This window comes from Leptosomus discolor, chromosome 5 (genome assembly GCF_034619465.1).
Source record: "Leptosomus discolor isolate bLepDis1 chromosome 5, bLepDis1.hap2, whole genome shotgun sequence".
NCBI lineage: Eukaryota > Metazoa > Chordata > Aves > Leptosomiformes > Leptosomidae > Leptosomus > Leptosomus discolor.
In genome coordinates, this window is record NC_141395.1 from 25,947,308 (window position 1) to 25,969,122 (window position 21,815).

Genomic DNA, 21,815 nt, shown 5'->3' on the forward strand with positions numbered 1-21,815 from the left:
GCCTTTCTCTAAAGACTTCCTGCTGGTGTGCAAAGAAAGAGATTACTAGATTTTCTGAAATATTCCTTTACATGGAACCAAACCCAATGACTATCTCTGAAGTATGTTGCTCTAAAAGTACACATCAACCTTCTGCATTACACTCCCAAAACAGGACACCATTTAACCCTACAAAAATGCCGCTTCCAAGGCGACCGCTGGGACAGCACAGTGCTCCAAATACTTCCTCCTCCAGATCTTCAGATCACCAGACCTTGCCTCCACGAAACTTCGCTGATACTAGCTTGACAACTACATTTGTGTGTGCGAAAGAGAGGGGGGATTTCCGCGTATTTAATTTTCTCGTGGAAAATAATAGAAAGAATGTGCGCACCCTGATCCCCTGATTTCTTCATTTAACCACATTTTGCACGAAGAGGTGTTGGTCCGTTATGAGCCCAGTAAGAACAGCACTTAGACTCTGTAAAGTATCACCTACAAAGGCATTTATTCACAATGCTAACAGAAGAGAATGGTACAGGTGATCTCACGTCCCTTTAGATGGTGGGAGGCCCAGGTGGTGTAGCATTGAGTGGGCCACTGGTCCACACACAGCACGCTATGCGGACCACATCCATAGCAGAGATTCTTCCCTTTTGGTCTTTCAACCTTTTATAAGTGTTTTTTACATTTGCTTTGTCATTTCTACAGTCAAAGCAGAAACCATGCTTCCATGAGACCTTCTTGCTGCACTGTTAGTTAAAGGCAAGGTCGAGCAGGAGGCGTAATCACCGGTACCAAGCGGAAGCCGCCTGCAGGCTCCTCTAACAAGCTGGCTGAGTTTATCCTACAGCCAAGGGGTGTGTGCAGATGTACCCGCAGCACAGCCCAGCACAGCCCCAGCCTGTGCCTGGCCAGGGTAACCGTACGGTGGATGACTGACCCCTTGGTCTGCAGTGATCAGGGCCACTACAACCCTAGGACACTGACAGTTTTGGTATTCAGCTGAGCAATTCTTTATTTTTGAATCTGACTATTAAATATGTGATGAACAGTATAGTAACATTGCATTCTTCACATTTTATTAGCTGTCTGCATATTTTCCTACAGATAGTTGTTCTTCCCGGATATTTTTTGTGTTTGTTTCGCATGAAATCGATCAGGTTCCCTGGGCCTCTATATCCCGAGAGTTCACAAGATGCAAGTTAAGCCTTGCTGTTGTCTATTTCAGCGAAGGCCTTGAAAATAATTTCTTCATGAAGGAACTCTCTCTTTATGATACTGGTACTGTTTCAAAGGAAGTGGATCACCATGTGGTGTAACGAGTCTCTGATTGAAGGAGGCCCTTTAAAAATAAGTTATTGGAGCAGATGTTAGGGAAGTATAGACACAGGGTACAAAACTGGAAGGAGCGGTGGATACACCAGAGGGCCATGCTGCCATCCAGATGGACCCAACAGGCTGGAGAATGGTCTGACAGGAGCATCAAGTATTTCAACACGGGGAAGTGCAGAGTCCTGCGCTTGGGGAGGAACAACCCCATGCACCAGTACATGCTAGGGTGACCAACTGAAAGCAGCTTTGCAGAAAAGGACTTGGGTGTCATGGTGGACAACAAGGCGAACATGAGCCAGCAGTGTGCCCTTGTGACAAGGAAGGCTACTGGTATCCTGAGCTATATTAGGAGGAGTGTCAACAGCAGGACAAGGCAGACAACTGTTCCCCTCTACTCAGGACTGGTGAGGCCACACTTGGAATACGGTGGCCACCTCTGGACTCCCCAGTATCACAGACTCACAGAATGTTAGGGGTTGGAAGGGACCTTGAAAGATCATCTAGTCCAACCCCCCTGCCAGAGCAGGACCACCTAGAGTAGATCACACAGGAACGTGTCGAGGTGAGTTTTGAATGTATGTGAGAGACATGGACATACTGGAGAGAGTCCAGCGAAGGGCCACAAAGAACACTAAGGAACGGGAGCACCTCTGCTGTGAGGAAAGGCTGAGACCTGGGACTGTTTAGCTCGGAGAAGAGAAGGCTCAGGGGGATCTTATGAGTGTGTACAAGTTGCTGAAGGGATGGAATGAAGAAAATGGATCCAGACTTTTCTCACTGGTTCCCAGTGACAGGACCAGAGGTAACAGGCACAAAATGAAACACAGTAGGTTCCATCTGAACATCAGGAAACACTTTTTTACAGTGAGGGTGACGGAGCACCGGCACAGGTTGCCCAGAGAGGTTGTGGAGCCTCCCTCCTTGGAGACATTCAAAAGCCGACTGGACACGGCCCGGGGCAGCCGGCTGGAGGCGGCCCTGCCCGAGCGGGGGTTGGCCGCGCCGCGCGTCCTCCGGAGGTTCCTCCCGTTCGCTAGCTCTGTGCCACCGCCCCCGGCCGGGCGCTGCCAGGGGAGAAGGGGAGCCTGGGAGCGCCTCTCCTCGGCACCAACCCTCGATTGGTTTCTGCTTGGTCCTTCCCACCCGCCCGCTGCCGCTCCTGGGGAGCAGGTGCCTGTCTCCTCCGGGCTACGCACGCGGGTGCCCCGGGAGGGCCAGGGGGCGCTCCTGCCGCTCTCCCGGCGGGGCCGGGTACACCGCACGGCCCGGCTCAGGGCGGCACCGCCCCGTCCGCAGGCCGGGGCCCTGACTGGGCGCGGGGAGGCGGGAGGGGCGCGGCCGGCGCGGAAGAGGAGGAAGAGGAGGAGGAGGACATGTTGTCTCCCCGGCGGAAAGGGCGCTCTGGCCGTTCCTCGCCGGCCCCTGAGAAAAGCCAGCGGTCCCCGGCGGCCCGGGAGCCCGGCGGCCCGGCTATGGAGGAGAACAGCGGCTGCCGCCTCTCGGCCGAGTGCCTGGACGAGCCGCCCAACAGCCGCGTCTTCGTGGTGCTGGGCAAGGACACCGGGGAGGCGCTGATCCGGGAGCGCTTCGCCCCCTTCGGGGACATCCAGAACATCTGGCTCCTGCGGGACAAGCGCACCAACGAGTCCCGCGGCATCGCCTTCATCAAATTCGCCCGCAGCTCGCAGGCCTGCCGGGCCATGGAGGAGATGCACGGCCGCAGCCTGGTCCCCGACACCAAGCCCATCAAGGTACCGCCGCCGCGCCGCCCCCTTCCTGCCGGGGAGCGGGGCCGAGGGTGAGCGAGCGGGGTCCGGCGGGGAGCGCCCCTCGCCCTTCCCAGCATGGCGGCCGCGGAGGGCGGCAGGCCTCGGCCGCTGCGCCCCGAGCCTGCCGCTTGAAGGTGGCGGTGGCATACGTGGGGGCAACGGGAAGCCCCTCAGCGGGGCTCGGCCGGTGGCGGAGGCCCCGCTGTAGCAGCCCGGGAAAACGCGCAGGGAGCTGGGCGCCTCGCGTGGCGGCAGGCAGCGAGCCGCGGCGGGGAGCGGCAGACCCGCTGCTTGCAGCCTTCTGCCCCCGCGTACTGCCGATGCTGTCGCCCTTTTGGGTCGAAGCCGGGGCAGTTTCGGGCAGCGGGGCTTGCGGGCTTGGCGGTGCTCTCCGGAGGGGCTGCGGTGGGTCCCACCCTCGCCTGAAGTTCCCACGCGTGGCGTGAGCTGCAACAGGCCTGGGGAAACTGAGGTACCTGGAAACTAGGTTTTTTTGTTTGTTTTTTAACTTTAAGGGAGTCACTGTGGAATATTCTAGACCAATATATTTTAAGTTGTAAGCAAGATCGATGTGAATAAATAGAACTGCCTTTGCAAGTATATTTTTGTATTGGTTTTGTATCTTGTACACAATTTTTTTCAAAACAATGTATGGGTTTTTTTTGATCTATGGAAGTGACTGGCGGCTTTCAGCCTCTTCAGTTGTTTTCGTATCCCCCAAGTACTAAGGAGATGTGAATGACTTTGAACAGTGAAAGAAGGTTCCTCGTGTTTAACTTGAAAATGCAACTGAGTCAGTAAAATATTTTCTGAAGAACTTGCCGTTAGAAGCCAAAAGATCAAAGTTGCATTCCTTCCTCCCCTGCGTGACTGTTAGAAAAATAATCTAAGACCTCTGTGAAATCAGTTGCTTTTGCATAAGAGGCTTACTTTGAAGGTTGTTTGTGTTTTTCTTACTTGGTGGTTTTGGGGTTTTTTGTTTGGCTGTTTTTTTGTGTGTTGTTTTTTTTTTTTTTTTTTTGGCCTGATTGTCTTCTCGGGTACACTTCTGAGATGAAACTTATTTCAATAATTAAAAAGTATTTTAGCAGTTACAGATGTGAGAAGTTACATTCCTTTCTAGAGCACTAGACCTGCAGACTTCGGCCCGACTGAGCAGTGAACTTCAGTAGCGAGGTTTTCATAAGCTGCTAGACTTGCCTGTTTGTTTGCTTGCTCAATTTTTGTTACTGCTGTTGTACGAGGCCTGTTGCAGTAGTGCATTTTTTTCTGCTTTGCATGCTACCTGTGACATTGGCAGTGCTGCTGAATGGGCTTTGATATTCCTGCCAATTCTTCATTATCCCCAGTGAGAACTTCTGTTGGCCTCTGCCCTGTTTGGGAACCCACTTGGGGTATATTATATTTGTGGGTCTTTTGGCACAGATGCATATGTGATCAGAGATGTTCTTTTTCTACCTGTCAGGAAAGCTAGCTTATGTGAAAGATAAATACAAAGACTTGTTAAAAATTTTCTTGCTTGTTGATGATACGTGGTTAAGACCCTTTCTCCAGTAATTAATGTCTATGTAATGATTTTGTTAGGTATTTATTGCACAGTCAAGAGCTTCTGGAAGCCACCGAGATGTTGAAGATGAGGAGCTTACACGGATATTTGTTATGATACCAAAATCCTACGCAGAGGAAGACCTGCGAGAGAAGTTTAAGGTACTGATTTGCTATTTGTTAATTGTTGTTTTAAATTGCTTTTGTCGTAATTTATCAGAAGGGCTTACTGTATGGAACTTGAATGCATTTTCAAATATTGTAAATCAGTATGTTTTTTAATTGTTCTAGATGTATGGAGACATTGAATATTGCAGCATTATTAAAAACAAGACTACTGGAGAAAGTAAAGGTTTGGGCTATGTGAGGTATTTAAAACCATCGCAAGCTGCCCGAGCGATTGAAGAGTGTGATCGAAGTAAGAATCTGACTGAATTCTTTCAAGTTTTTTGCAATAAGTGTGTATCATCATAAATGTACCTTTAATTTTTCTTTTTTTTTGCAGGTAAATTAATTATGATGTAAACATGTCTTGAGGCAAATAAAAAAAATAGTATTTCTAACATTCATTGAGAACGGTCACTTGATCACATTCTTGCAGGACCAAACTGCAAGTAAGATCAGTGAAAAAAGTTTGGAAATGGATACAGAGTTTTGCTTCATGCATTATTATTGGCTTGTAATGTAGGCTTCATACTCAGGAAAACATTATTTTAGTGTATCCCTGGGAATATGCATATTTAGTCAAATGTATTTTATGTAAAATGATTTTATATATAAAAATATATTTGATAACCCATAGGGATTCTGTTGTGATTAAATTTATTTAAGAACAAACTCATCCTAATTGAAGTTTGGGGTTTTCTTTTTTGTTGTTTGTTTTTATTTAATGTCATGATTAATCTGTAACAGAATGAAAGACTTTGTATGCTTTGTGACCAACCATTTGTCATTTATGCTCTAGTACCAAAAAGGTGTTAATGAATTTGAGCGAGTCCAGTGGAAGGCCACCAAGGTGGTCAGGGGCTGAAGCACATGACTTAGGAGGAGAGAATGAGAGAACTGGACTTGTTTATCCAGGAGAAGAAAGGCTTTTGGGGAAACCTAACAGCAGCCTTCCAGTCTGACCTCCTGTTCAATGTTTGCTTAATCACAAATATGAAGTAACTTGGTGTGTGCATGTGCTTTTTTTGTTGTTATTCTTGTGTGGTGTTAGGTTTTTTTTTTTTTTCCTTCAGTAATACATGTGGTTCTACCTAGTATCTGTCATAGGTGGTTCTGCAAAAATTACATTTGTGACCATTCTTGCATAGGAATACGAGTCTGAGATTACTTAGCAGTTAGATTTTATTTCCTTTCTTCTGTCAGGTTAAAATGAAATTAGTTGGATAGCCTGAGAGTGATACCTACTTATTTCATAAAAGCAAAACCTAGATCGGTGCAAAACATACGTGAACTGCTGTTATGGCACGGAAGTTCAGGTCATTGCCTCTGGAGTGTCTCTGAATCCTGCCAGGTATCACAGAGTGGTTGAAGTTGGGAGGGACCTCTGGAGGTCATCTTGCCCAAGCCCTCTGCTCAAGCAGGGTCACCTGGGCACCTTGGTTGCCCGGGACAGTGCCCAGATGGCTTTTTAATATCTCCCAAGGGGGGAGATTCCACAGCGTCTTTGGGCAACTTGTGCCAGTGCTCAGTCACTCTCACAGCTAGTAGGCTCTGTTGTGGTTAACCTGTCATTAGGAGTAGTTATATGAGGAGGTTTTTAACTTTCACACAATTATTATGGCAGACTTCAAGAGTTACGGATCAGTTATTTTCCTAAAGTGAGCACTTACCGGGTTTTCTGAATAATATGTTTTTAAATATGGTACTTGGAGAATGTGGATCTGGTCAGATAATTCAGATGGGCTGAGGCGTTGCTATATGTGTGGTTATTTCTTTCAGGCTACAGGGCCATTTTGGCTGAACCTAAGAATAAGTCATCTGAGTCTTTTGAACATGATTATTACAGTAATAACACGAGGCAAGAACCAAGAGGAAATATGCTTCCGTTTTGTAAGTCACAGTTTTTATACTAAAAATGATTTGTAGTCTTGAGTCTGGTCACAAAATAAGAATGCTCTTTGAAAGAAGGGAAGCTGACGGAGGCTTAAGTCAACACTTACAGTAGATTGGATGTTGGAGTTGGAAATGAGCCAGGCATTTCATTTCTATGTTTTTATGGCTCACTTTGCTCCAGTTGGCTGATTATATTTGTGATCTGCATTGGTGGAATAAACATGTTACCTTTTAGTATATAATTGACTTGGATTACTTTTAAAAGTTGAATGAAAAATATTTATGAAATGAATGCATGCTAGTGTGATGACTCAAATTATTTATTTTTATGTCAATTCTTGAGGTGGGCAGCCAGAGTTTTGTAGTTTTGAAAAAAATGAGAGCAGAATTCAAGAGTCGATCTCCAAACGCCTGTCGGTGGTATCACGGCTTCCCTTCGTCCAAGAGCAGCTGTTCGCCCTCTTTGATCTAGTTCCAGGACTGGAATATTGTGATGTTCAGCGAGATCCTCATACCAATAGTGGTAAGTAAAAGTACAAAAAATTTTTTTTTTTTTTTTCTATGAAGTGAATGACTTTTAATTGTACTTCAGTTCATTTGTATTGCAAAATGCAGTACACTTGTTGGAAAAAAACTAATATTTATGTGTCAATGGTTGCTGCTATCACTGGTGCATAAAGACAAAAACTCAGTTTTGTTTGAATCCCTGTTTACAGATAGCCTGAAATACCTTTATTTTCAGATAATAGAATATCAGGAAGGACAGAATCAAAACTATGAAAAGTGGATTTTGGTCAAATTAATAGTTTTGAGCAGAATAAATGGAAAAAGGTTTCAAAAATTATTAGACATCTAATTTAAATGTTCTCTGAACAGATCTTTCGAGGTTTCATCTTGAAATGGGGAGGGAGCATCTGCCTCTGTAGAAGCTGACATGAGTATACTGGATTAAATAATTCAAAGACAAATCATGTTTTGTATTGGAAGGATTGATTTGGTTTCCATCTTGTTGTTTTGCTGTTGCTGAGAAAAATGTGGAAGAGGTCTCTTCCCCGAGAAGCTTGACATGGAAATGATTCAGAGAATTAAAATGTAACTTTACAGTACTTGAGATTCACTGTTGATGGGATAATTGCATTAGAATGAAACTGTATATGTTTTTATTTCTAATTCAGGGTTAGGAAAGTAGACACATTTTCACTTGTGTTGCTTTATTACAAGCTTTTCAGGTATAGCTGATCTGTCACTAGTTAATTTCACAGAAGTTTTCTTCACAAATACTACTGGTGTTGCTATTCAGTAATGTAATGTGTGGTGAAAAGACTCAAGAATTTTGTATGACTGATGTGCAGTTTAATCATATTGCTTTATATGAGTGTAGCCTTTTCTTAGGCTTTACCTGTATTGTACTGAAACTGTGTGTGCTGTATTTGTAGGGTATGCTGTGATTCAGTACAGTACTGCTGCGTCAGCTATATATGCCAAGTATAAATTACATGGTTTTGAGTATCCTCCTGGAAATAGATTAACTGTCATTTTCCTAGAAGATGGGAGCGATAGCTCAGAGTAAGTACCAATACATAGAGACAGAAAGTTGTAACTTGTGCTCTGGAGACCAAAATTTAAAATAAATTAATTTTTAACCTAAGAAGTAACAGCAATGTCACTGTTGTCTTGTTTCATTCTTCTAGGTAGTATTGTTTTGGAATTTAGGTATATTGAGGTGGTTTTTTTTTTTAGTGGTTTAGAATAAGCCTTTTGAAACTTACTGGTCTTTGATTAAAAAAAGATTAAAATATATATAAAGATACAATGGAAAAGTCTTGTATTTGGCAAGAATCTTTGTAGATGGTTCTGCAATATGTAACAGCTTGGTTGGAATGTGTCTGAAGTTTTGTATTAAAATCAGATTTATCTACTTGATCTCTTTGTGTTTGCAGTACTGCAAGTAGTAGCCTTGCAAAGCACGTATGTAGAGTAAAACTGTTGGGTGTTGAGGATCCAATATCCCCGCTGTATGGGGATTGTTAGGTTTTACTTTGACTGTCTCTAATCTGTTCCTGTGATTTGAATGCTCATTACAAGTTGGAGCAGCTTAGGTACGCTCCTGCAGTGAGGCTTTTGGCATAGTTTCATACTAAAGGAATCTAGTTCATGTCAAAACTATTCTGGGATATGAATGAGGACAGTGGGGAGATTCACTTCAGAAGTGCATGCCTGATCTAAACTAAAAAAAATTCATTGCAACCATCCTTGTAAACAATTTCTTTCATTCTTCAGTAATTCCTGCTGTTTCACCGTCCTACAACACAGGCTGTGAATCTGCAAAAAATGCAGTTGCTTTTTCTTATTCCACAACAGAACAAAGAAAAGTTACTGGAAAATGAGAGCTGGAAGTAAACTTTCTGTGATAATATTCTGACTTCTGAATTGAATCTCTGCGCTCTTTATTGAAACATGAAATTTTTCTGTCCCTACTGCCTTTTAGGCACCTTTCACAAAATGTAGTGGGCTTTGTAGAGTTTGATTTGTTGTGGGTTTTTTTGTTGTTGTTGGTTTGGTTTGGTTTTTGTTTGTTGGTTGTTTTTTTTTTTTTCCCTCTAGAGTGTTTAAAGAAGCAGGGTTTTGTATCTCTATGTAGAAATGTATGAATGTTTTCAGTGGAGTTGCAGCTAGGACGTATACTTTGAGATCATGTTTAGAGTGTCATGAAAGCCTGACTTGATTTTCGTTATCTACATGTGTTTACAGATTTCCAGAGATATTTAGATGTGCATTAAAACTTATTTTCTTTTGCTGAATTTAAGATTGCTGTAACTTAGCTCTTTCTTTAAAATAATTTATTATCACTTCTGCTTTCAGCCTCATCAGAAAAATGGCAACACAGCTAGTAACAGCACATGTGTCATCAGTGTTGCGGAATAGCAACGCAATTGTTCAGCAGTATAGGACGCCTCCTGTAAGTTAATATAATGGATACTGTTAATATTCTTCTGAATTGTTGTAAGAAACTTCAGCTTTATCAATAAGGAACCCTGCTCACTTTCTTCTGTAACTGTTTTAGATGCTACATTTTTAAGATAATACCGCTGGTTGGTTTGTATGTTTTTATTCCCTGTAAAGGTGTCTGACCTTACTTGGATTTATTGTCCAATTTAATGAAATAAACAAAGTAAACAAATTAATTAAGATGAGAACTGGTATAGCCTATTTATGTCCTGTGATGGGAACACAAATTGTAAATAAGGTAAAATGACACCCCACCCCTTCCATCGGTTAATTTATATTTGCATTTTTTCCCGTTTCAGCAGGCATTTGGAGGAACTTCTGGCTCCCAGTTGCTTCAACCCCAAACAGATGCCATACTTCCACCACACAAAAAAAAAGTTCCACCTGACACTTCTGTGAAGGAAAGGCTTTTCATACTTTTTCATCCCCATCCTTTACCTGTGAATGTATTGGAGGATGTGTTCTGGTAAGACTCGATTTACAAATAAGTGTTCTCTAACCAAAAAATTAACCATGAAATATTTAGAATAGATGTTGAAGATACAAAAGATTGTCATAATGAAAACTCTTTTCAGAAAAGACAGTGCACAGTGATCATTAAGTAAGAAGTGATGAATAGGTAACACTTGCTTTTTGAAACAAGTGTGTAATGGAATTCACCTTGACAAATTTCCACAGTAACTTAGGGGATTAAGTATAGGAAGGCTTTTTTTCCTCATATATCCTGAGACATTTTGATGGTTTGCATCTTACTGACACTATTTCAGCTGTCTTTTCACACTACCTCCCTATGAGGAGCAAAGACTTGAGACAATTTTTGTCAAAGTCAAATCTATAGTTCAGCTCTTCTCCAGCATTTTATCGTATTTATTTTTATTATACTCTTGAAGAAAAAGACATTTCCCATTTCTAATAGCTGGCATTTGCAAGAAGTCTTTGGAAAGTGAAAATATTTTGAAAGCACCAGGAGAGGAAAAGAAACAATACGCACTTATGTGGAATTTAAAACTGTACTTATTTGATATATTGGATTTTCTTCATCAGGTGCTGGAGAAGAAAAAGGCTATGCGCCCTAGTCTTGATGCTCGTGTAACTTCAGTATGGAGCAAGCAGACTATTTAATTTTTTTAAAAACTTTTTTAAGGAACTGTCTAGGAATCTCCTGAGGACTTGGAAAGCTGGGTTTTTCCATAAAGCTTTAGCACTTGCTTTCTGAGTCATTTCAGTGAGACCTTTTCAAAGATGAATCACAGCTAAGCAAGTTCATTTCAGTGAGATGCAAGTTTAGCCTCTAAATTATCTGCTGATTTTTGTGTGTGTGTGTTCTTTTTGGTTTGTTTTGGGTTTTTTGGGTTTGTGGGTTTTTTTTTTTTTGAGTTACTGTTTGGGGACTGTGGTATTGATTAGCTTTGCATGTTCTTTTAAATAAGAGATAAATCGCTGGTGCTTGTGGTTCTATTGTAATATTCCATAGAAAACATCACCTACAAACTTTTGGTTTTATTCCTGCCTGGAATTCTAGAGAAGGGAATATGAAAATTGGGATTTTTGGAAGAGGGCAGCACAAGAAAATATGGCATACATATGAGAATACAGTTTCTGCAGCAACCAAATCATATATACTTCAGATTGGATAATAGATATCTATGTTGCAGCAAAACCTGTGAATTATCTTTTTTTTTTTTTTTTCCCCCTTCCTCCCCAGTCGTTTTGGACACTTGATAAAAGTTTACCTTGTGGCTGGAAAAAATGTGGGCTATGCAAAATTTGCAGACAGAGCAAGTGCCAGTGATGCCATAACTGCGTTACATGGCAAGATTGTGAATGGTGTCAGGCTTAAAGTAAGGTTGGCAGACTCGCCTACAGAAGAATCTAACAAACGCCAGAGAACTTACTGAGCAGGTGAGTACCCAGTCTGAGCTGTTGTGTAAACTGAAGTTCAACTGCTTGAGCTAGTGAAAGGGAAAGTATTTTTAAGGTAGATATAAAGATGTAATGATAAACTTTAAATCTATTTTTAGCTAGCAACTTGAAATTTAATTTGTGAAATGTGTGTGTGTACATATATATCTATATGTGGGTATACGTATGATTGTGTATGCACATATACACGTTATTTTAGTAAAATCTATTTTTATAATTTTTGAACAAATATGAACCAGTCAGTTAACATCAATCTGGATGTTCGTAGAAATACTCAGTTTATGTACGTAAGAGTATCAGTTAACATTGAAAAGAGTGCAAAAAATAAACCATGGAACTGAAATCAGCTTGTCTGTGTCTTTCTTTCATCAAAACCATGTGCCCTCACAGTGGTGTTGGATAAAAGTGCAGAATTCAGTCCTTGAAGGGCAGAGGAGGGAGGGCGTAAATAAAAAAAGGACATGGGAAGGCTGCTAGGTGAAACTGAAGGTTTGGGTTATTCGGGTCATCTGGATTCTAAGAAATCGGGTGTAGCTGGAGTGTGTGATAGTGAAGAAAATATTGCAGGGCCTGTTGTGGGGGGATTGAGGTGTATGTTTAAGATAACTAGTTTGAGAATTTATTAGTTGAGGCTTATGGCCTATGAAAGCTGGCTGAGCTCCTAGAGAGATTTTATAGATTTTTAGAGACCAAAAGTCACTTGTCCTTTTAAAACATTGATTTGATTCAAATTAATAAAATGTCCCCTTCTTTTTCTTAACATTAGCACTATTACCAGAAGAGAATTATCATTGGGGGGGAAAGGCTAAGCCCTGTTTTCTATGAAATAACTCCCAAATGTTACTGTAGCTTCCAAATAATTTCAGTAGCCCTAGTATCTTTATAGGGGACATGCAGTTTTGCTTTAGCCCATTCGGGAAACATCACATGAAATCCTGACACTCTTCGCATCACTATTTTACTTCTAGAGCTTCACTCCTTGTACTTTTCTTTGTGTAGATACTCTTTCTGACCCAGGAGTTGCAAAGACCAAGAAAGATTTTGCCCACAGTCTTCTTTTCCTCCTTTTTTTCCTAAGGGCTTTCGTGTTGTTCTTTTGATAAACAGCAGTTACTAAAAGTGGCCTTAGTCTTTATACACAACTTTCTTTTTTAAAAAAACGTATTTCTGGCATTCTTTCTCTGCATCGAATTGAAACTAAAACTAATTTTATCTTTTTTTTTTTTTTTTAATTGGCAGCTCTGGTGAATGCAATTTTGAGTAACTTGTACCCATGCTCTTATCTTTGTACAAAGGTTTTGTTTGTTTTTAACGTGACTTTTGCTTCCAATAATAAAAGGCCAGCATCTTGGTCACTACAGGAAAAACTGTTACGTAAAGTGTAATGTATTAGCAGGTCTGCCTTGACTACTTTTTACTAGAAAAGTGTGTGTATATATATACAATATGCATCCAAAATTAGAAAGATGATTTATCTTGACTTTTTCTTTCTGTGAAAGTGAGACGACTGGGAAATTCTTTTCTGATTGTCAATCTAAAACTGATTTTTTTTTTATTCACATGCATCCATGTGCACACGTACACAAGCACACATTTTTCCAGCGTGGTTTTTGAGAAGATTCTTCAAGGTCTCCAGCCGACAAAAAGTGCAGTTAGTCACCAAATGGGATTTTTAAAAGGCTAAAACTTACAAGTATTTCAAATCATGTATGAAAATTCTAATATATACCTGTCATAGACTATTGAGAAACCTGAGCTCCCTTATAAGATGAGGGTAAGACATACACATTAGCTGTTGTGCTGTTTTACCTAATTAGAAAACTGGAGAAATAAGGTCATGTTTGAAGAATAATGTTTTTACACACACAAAATTATAGCAGAGCTCTCTGTCCTTTCCTAAGTTTTTGCATTTCTGTAAATTTTCAGATATGAAGAGTACTAGTTTTAGTTTGTTCAAAGACTGAATGCCCTAACTCTGTCTTGGACAGATTACTTCTAATTGTGGTGCAAATGACTGCTGAATATTTCCCCTCTGGTTAAGCCTTTCATCTGCTGTGTCTGTGCAATTACACAGGTAGAAGAGCTTTCTAAATTTATCATGTTATATCTTGTTATATCCTGTACATCAGGTTCCTGATTCTGGGTCTCTTAGCAGTTTGTCTTAGCATCTAATCTCTTCTTAGGACAGACAAAATTACTTGCTCTTTTTGTCCTTTAGCCAGTTTCTCAAATTCAAACAAAATGGTACATAAAAGGAAGATTCCATCTGTGCTCCTTTTAAAAAGGGCTTGCCACTGTGTGACTCTGCATTGGACTGACTGACAAGTTTTGTAGTAGTTTAGAGACTTATATCTTGCTTTCAATTAAAGCTTTAAATTGTGTATGTGAAAGGGGATGGAATTCTCTCTACCTCTGAAATAGTACTTCTTTATTTTTTGAAGATGTGACAATATTAACTTTTGGGTTTTTTGAATTTTAGCTGGAGGAAGTAATCCTAGCTAAAACTTCTGTGAGTTTTTGCTTAAGGAAGTCATTGCCTCTTAAAAAAACCCCAGACCTTTCTAAACTCCTGTTGTATTGCTTGCATTTTATCGCTGACAAGCTGGCTGGATTTCTGTGATAGTCCTTTCTATACAAAGTTCTCTGATTAAGATCTGTGAATTCAGTAGAATCTATATGAAAATAGATTTAATTAAATTTAAATAAAATACTTGTTACTTCAATGCAGTTTTTATCTGACTTGGAAGTTTTTTCCTCAAGACTTTTCTTACGTAAATAGTTATATATAATTTATAAAATTATTTCTTAATGTTTTATGGTAATGGTATGCTACTGATAATACTCTTGCAATGTAAACTTCTGATCATAAAAACAGTCTATTATCTTACAACAGTCTTTGTTTATCGGGAGAATTTGATTACATGCATATTAATATTCTAAACTAATCAGTCTAATGAATTTTGCAGGCTCTGGCTCTCCTACAAGTCAATGAAAATGCAATTGTTTATATGAGTAGTTAAAAGTAGCAGAGAAATGGTGGAAATACAGACCAATAAGGTTCTCGTAACTACTTTTAAGTTCTAATGTAAGTTGTGGGGTTTTTTGGGTGAGGTTCTCCACTCTTATGCTAAGTAAGTACTAATGGTTGAAATAATCACTTTAAACCCTCTTGCCTTGACTTGGTAGTCTTGAGAAGACAACTACAGTGCCTACTTCTAGGTAGGTGCTAAAAGCAGAAGCTGTCAGTGTTCTTGGTGTTGACCAGCTTGTGCTCTCTACTCAGGTTTTTGCATTGCTTTGAGTATTTCATGAGAACCTCACTGCAATTACCTGATGCCTGTTGTGTAAATTATGTCACTCAAAAATAGAAGAGGAAGGAAAGAATTTGGTATCTTTTAGAAGAATGTATTGTGGAACTCTGATGGAACTCTTCATTGCAACCTGGTAGTTCTATTTAAACACACACCCCCGCCCCCCCCCCCCCAGTCCTGCCCCACAAACAAATAAAAAACCCCAAACCTATAACCCACCCCAAACACTTTTCATGAAGCTTTCAGGTACTCTTTAGAAAGCAGAGCTTCTACGGAGTTGCATATCTAGCACTACGGTAGATATGCAAACCAGATATCTAAGGCTGGATTCTGTGGCTCTTAGTAGTTATTTCTGATTGTCCTTAACCCACAGCAAATGGATCTATTGCATTTTTCCCCTTCTGAAAATGTTTGGTGGTGTTTTTAAATAATTACTTAGTTACTTATGAAGGTGAAAAACATTTATTCTCTCATTAAATACTTGGTTATTGTTGTAATCTGTTATCCTTGTCCTGAAAAAGTCCTGCATCACTGATTTGATTTGCATTCATTGTTTTAGTTAAAACTTTATTGAGTATAAATGTTAAACTTCAGGATTTTACAATGATTTTTTTCTGTGCAAAAATGTTTTTTTTAAAAAAAGTAGTTGTATCATTGAAATTGAAATATACTACAGAATAAAAAAAGTTAACTGTATTTTGGATCAAAAGTATAGAAAAATTACTGGCTTTCACACACTGCTTAGAAAGAGGTACTTCTTTAAAAGATGGAGAAGCATTTATAAAATGTTAATATTCTTCTAAGTATATTTAAAAGCCTTATTTATATGCTGTTGTAATGATTACATTTTATAATATTTTTAAAAAATAAAAATAGGTATGTTGCTTTTTGATACTATTTTTGTACTTGTGTTTTTTCTACAGAAACTAAATAATGACATGACCCTCAGCTAGCTGACTGACTGACTGAAAACGTGACTGAAAACGTGACTAGACATGGTTCCTGTGGACAGTGACAGCTTTTTTTTTTTTTAATCATTACTTAGTTAATCTCTCTCTCTCTCTGGTACTTTCTGGTTTTGAAAATGCAGACATGCAGGTTTGAAAATTATCTAGGCATTAAAAATTGTAAACTGGTGGTTGTTCTTGTAGTAGTCTATAGCTTGTGTTACAGAACTATCTCTCATGTTTAACTGAATTCCTTCTCTAAGATGGAAATTACAATGATGGGGGAAATAAGGGAGCCAGCAGTGGCTTGCCTGGTTAATAATGATTCCGATTATAACTGTTAAAATAGAAAACATTTCTCATGATCTAAATTCCATTGAAAATCGCAGCAGGAAATTCAAAGAAAATGAAAACTTTCAAAAAATGCTAGCAAAACCTGACAGTATTAAGCTAGATTTAAGAAAATAGCTGTCATAAGAAAATACTCAAGTACATTCTTAAATATTTTGTTGGTTTGGGCCAAAAGTATTCATTATGCTTGCTTTGCTGTTTAGCAAAAAGACATTTGACTGTGAGTAGACTGCCAGAGCTGCTTACATCTATCCTTTCTTATCCTGAGGTCTCTTGTTTGTAACTGTGGGGAAAGTATGGAGTCTAGGGATGTTTTTGTTTTGTTTTGTTTTCAGGGGCTGGTGGGTTTTTTTGATTTTTATTTTTGTCTTTTGAGTTTTTGAATTGTGGTGTTTTGGTTTTTTGTTGTGGTTTTTTTTAAAGACGTTTTCAATGCATGTGTTGTTTAAGTAAGCATTGACAATTCATCATTTCAGCAGGATGAAAAGGATTTCATGAAGCATTGATGAAGAGTAAATGAAGATGGTTTAAATAAGTGTTTGCACAGATAACTTTCAAATGCCAAATAGTTTTCTGTGAATTCCTGAATACTACTTGTTAAATTGAAAATATCCTGGTTATTAAAATAATTTATAGAGATAAAACTGATAAATTCTGGTTGTATGTACACTAGAGGACAAGTATGCTCTTGGATGCATCCTCCTTCCCAGCATCTCCTGTCCTGGTCCCTTGAGCATCAGCATGGGGAGAGGCAATGTAGCATCCTGTAACTTCCTCTGGCTCTGAGCACCCTCAGAAAGATTTCCTTCCAAGAAATCCCTGGCTCACTGGAAGATGGGGTGAGAACGCAGGTCTTACTCCCTTAGTTACCGGGCATGGGATAGTGAACTGTGTTTCAGACTAGACACAGCCAGCGTATACAGTTTGAATGTGATGCGAGAGTTATGTACGTTGATTCATAAAGGGGATTGGGTCACAGGGGGGCCGGGTGAATGTCAGCCCATAGTAGATCTGGATAGTGCGATTTATTTAAGAACCAACAAGATTTGAGCTTTTATCTTGCTTTTATAATTTCATGCACTTGTCTGCTTTTCTACCCTCCCTGCCAGCAGTGCGGGGTTCGATCAGCTGCAGATTCCCTTCCCAGCAGCGACACTACTGTTGTCAGGGGGTGGGGTGGAAAGTCACATTTGTGCTGTGTGGCTGCTCGGTCACCACTCGGGTCCCACTGGTTGGTGTCCCTGGACAGCCTTTGGTGTTCGCTTCTATGCAGCTCACTGAGCTCCAGGATCATCCCCCACTTCCATGATCTTCACCTTCTGCTTCTCCAGCCACTGACTGTTTCCAAGAATGCTACTTCTTACCAGGAAACCTTCCTTGCAGCCTCCTTTCTGGTGCTCCAAGACTTTCTCAGTCTCGGCAGTGAATGTGCAGAAGCATAGAACCTTATAATTAGTGGGTTTGGCTTGTGTCTCTACTAATTTAAGCTATGTTTTTACCTACAACAGATGGCCTCTTTTTCTTGTTTTGTTTGCTTTTCAAAGAGAAGGAGGAAACGAGAAGGTATTGGGGAAATACCACCAGTTCTGAGTAGCTGAAGGCTGTGGGTGAAACTTTCTCCATTATTTTCCAACAGCAAAAAGATTAGACCCATTAAAGCAATGCCCCTGGTTGGGGTTTGTGGGGATGGCGGGGAAGAGGAGGGAGGAGATGGTTTGATACAATCTTTTTAACTGAAAGATATGCTCACTCTAAAACTTTACCATTCAGTGCTTTACAGTCAGCTTTCTCAGAATACTGCTAGGATACAAATCTAGATTAGCCACCTAGTAATGTTATGTGACTTCACCTAGTATTAAATTAATGCAATGAGACTAATAGTTACATGCAGCAGACATAATGTTTCTTATGCAGCAAATATTTTAAAGAGTTCAGTAAATTGGTCTCTAGGTATAGCCACATTCAACTAGTTTTTCTTTATTTGCTGCTCTTTATAAAAAGAAGTATCAGTAAAAATATTTTTGCATTAGTGTGGGTATGTGAGAATAAGTGCTGTCACTGCTGAATTGGTTCAGGAGTTTAAATTTAGTGACAGAAACTGTATTTAAAAAAACCCACAAAGCAGTATTATTTCTTATGTTAAAAGAATATTAGAATTCAAATGCTCAAATGTGAGGAAGTTGCAGGATAAAGGTTGCCAAAGAAACCTCCTTTTGCTTCTCTCCATTCCCCTAGTACATGTTACGATGCAGTCCTTGATGACTCACCAGCAGCTTTTTTCCCCCAAGAGCACTTGTTTCATTCAGCACAAAGAAGGAAATTGAATCAGGGCTGCATGGTTAAAGCAGGCTGTAAAATTCCTGCTTATTTGTTGTAGGTGTTAGAAATTACATAGTGAACGAAACGGGTTTATGGCTGAGCCTGGAGAATTGGATCCTGTCTCTGACTCCAGCCCAAAGATTGTGAGGGGGTTGCCATTTCTCTGATGTTCCTCTGGAAAAGTCCTGTTTTGGGTGGGTTTTTTTCCCTTGTAGTCATGATAAATTTTGAGTAGAATGTCGGGCTTTCATGTATTTGCTTAGGGGAAATAGTTCTGACCAGTTTACCGTAGATCCAGAACTCCCGATCTGTCAAACAGCACCTTTGCAGCCTTAACCGTACAGTGTGCATGTGTACAGTGAGTCCAATACTTTGAGAAAGCATCAGTCCTACTGTGCAAACGTGACAGAGATGATGCTTGTATAGCGGGTCTGACACGCCACTGAACGTGTATGGTGCAGTGTAATTGCTTGTTAGGAGTAAGCTAAAACATGGGCTAGAAGGGGTGAGGTACTGTACTGGCACAAGCATCTCTTCAGTGTATGTGTGGATCTTTACTGACTTTTGTGTTTACAAGCGAGTGCTTTAAAGCACAGGATAACGGTGGTTATGTTATTTAGGTGCCAGGTGAAATGCTGAGAATCTCTCTATACTCAGTTAAAAAAATAAAAACTGCATTTGCATGTTTGATTTGACTTTTTTGACAAGTCTCTCCTATATTAAGATCCCCAGTCTTCTGTGGCTCTGAAGGTGTATCCCTGTGTGTTTCAGCGATGTAAACATTCCCAGGAGTGTAAACACTCAAAAATGAATTGAGTGGTGTCTGAGCCTGGCAATCCAAGATGGGAAAGAAAGATCGTGTTAGAATGATCTTAGCAGCTGCTTGAGGGAGTATTCAGCACACGCAGAGGGTTTAAAGATACCCTTTACAACCTGAAGTGATGTTACAAAGTAGACAGAACAGTGGTATTTTCCAATTGTTCTCTCAATCCTGTCTTTATTGCTGCATGTCCATGGGAATAGCGGGCCACTGCACTGCCCTGGGCATGGAAGATCAGGGCTCTGTATGTAGTCCTGCTTCAGGCTACGGAACTTTCTTGCCTGCTTGTTTGGTCAGATCTTGAACAGGAGAGAATTGGGCTGGTACTCAGAGGAAAGAAATGTCCCGATTTTCAGTACTGAGACTTCAAGATACCCTAAGAAGCAACTGTGCAAGCAGACAGTATCTTTCGCTTTTAGTCATTGTTGAATCAGTCTATGAGGTGACTCATGTAGAGTCGTTTGTAGTGTTCTGGTAACATTTTTGTAGAAGATCCTTAAAAGCAAAATCATTATTGTTCTCTGGAGTTCTGTGCATTTCTAGCTAAATACCAATTTGTGTAAATACAGTTTGCTATTTTAAAGTCCCCCAGCATTTTTGATTTGATATGATATCACACTGTGTAATTTGTTGTATAGCGCTATTGATAAGTGGCATGCTGCTTTTCTAGGTCCTTTCATTGGTAAGTAAAAACTCTGTCTGCTGTAAGGATGAGCATTAGGTTCCTGTACTGGAAAAAACTGTCACTTATGTTCCTTTTCCTGGTGATTAGTAAATTGGCCCAAACTGTATAGGGTTTTTTGTGTGTTTCATTGCAGCATTAGTATTTTAATGCTGGTAGGTAGATCTTGGCATGCTTATGTGTAAGTGACTTGTATTTCAGCAGTGTTCATCAGCCATGGTTTCTGTTGGCACTGAATGGGGCTGTTGTACCTTTTGAAAGACACATTATACAGATTTCATAAATTATGCTAATTGATGTCCAGTAGAAATTATTTTATCCATTTGTTGATTCATAACTGCTTGGTCAGCAGAGGAGCCTTTTGCTTGTGTAACTGGAAAAAGATACTAATTTGCTTATGTTGCCTGAATGCCTACATTAGAGTGTTTCTGATCATTAAGTGAAAAAAGGCTGTTCTCAAGAGGGCTGCGCATCCTGAATGTGATCTGAGAGTCAGTGCTTGCAAGACCTTTGCTGGGTCTTGGGGCTCCTGCCCGAGGCCTTTTACTTTGGTTGTACAAACCACTGCTAGAGTACCTCACATGGGGGCAGAGACCGGTTTATGCTGCCCAGTAGAATTAAATTTCCTTTGCATCCTGCTTCCTCCTTCCTGTTAATGGTCCGTTTTCTGACCCAGGAAACACTGTCGTGTCATTTCTGCTCTGTCTACGGAAATGCAGTCTGATGTCTGCAATGCCAGGCACCTTCACTCTTTCAGTTACTGTAGCAGTAAGTGTGAGACAGAAGAAAGAATAATTATGTGTAAGTGGAAGCTGTTGAAGGTGAAACCGGCATGCAATTATGTGGACAGCTCCAGTTCAGGAAAACTACTTGCTGTACCATCTTTCTAAGCTTTCTATCTTTATTTGTTAGACATTCACTTAAAACTTTGTCAAAGATTCTTCTCAAGTTTTTCAGAGGATATCCCGATTTGAACTGTAGTTGCACTGGTAAATTTTCTCCAAAATAAATTGGAGAAACAATTATAAATGAAAGGAGGAAGGTTAAGGATGCCAAGTTCACTTACCGTCATGATAGCAAATGGACAAAGGGTGATGCAGGAGCCTGCAGCGTGGCGTGGCAATCCCCCCTGTTCCAGCAGAGGTCACTGGTCTTCTGGATGTGCGGGTGGAGGCTGCAATTCAAAATTGATGCTGCTTTTGAGAATTTTAACCCGCTTCTAAGGCAATCGACCTATATAGAGAATTTCTTAACCAAAAGGTTGTGGATTTTTTTCCACAGATAGATGATCATCTCAAGTGTATCAATTTCAAACACATTATATAATATACTTTAATATAATGTAATAATTATGGTTTAATAATTAAAAATTTCAAAGTAATTAAAGTAATGAATTTAAAGTAATTGAGAGAAGTCAGAATGTAGTTTAACTTGAATCCTTTCTCTGAATTATTTTTTAAACCATTTCTTCATAGCCTCTTAGTTTTGAAATACAAGTGATCTATTTTTGCTTGCACAAGTCTCACATGTCTCTTTCTGATTTTTTTTCTTGCTGTTTGAGGCTTTTCATAGTTTTGCAAATGCAGGATTAGCTAAAGAATTTTAAAATTATCGTGCCCAGTATGAACATTTTCTGTAAGACACCTGAAAGCGCCACAACGCTTTATACCATTTCTTGGAATTTTTGCAGTTTCCCTGTGAAAGATTAAGTGATATAATGAGCAGAAACAAGGAAGAGAACCAGAGGAAAGAGGAAAAAAACAAAGG

General features: G+C 40.2%; 1 protein-coding gene across 1 annotated transcript; it reads left to right on the plus strand.

The window, feature by feature from the left end:
• Positions 1-2,687: 2,687 nt before the first annotated feature.
• RBM45 (RNA binding motif protein 45) lies at positions 2,688-16,871 on the plus strand. Its single transcript, XM_086465408.1, has 10 exons — positions 2,688-3,065; positions 4,668-4,790; positions 4,920-5,046; positions 6,573-6,683; positions 7,030-7,209; positions 8,123-8,252; positions 9,549-9,645; positions 9,995-10,161; positions 11,401-11,597; positions 15,853-16,871. The coding sequence occupies exons 1-9, from the start codon at positions 2,688-2,690 to the stop codon at positions 11,591-11,593; spliced, it is 1,506 nt and encodes a 501-aa protein (XP_086321534.1). The 3' UTR covers positions 11,594-11,597; positions 15,853-16,871.
• The last annotated feature ends 4,944 nt before the right edge of the window (positions 16,872-21,815 follow it).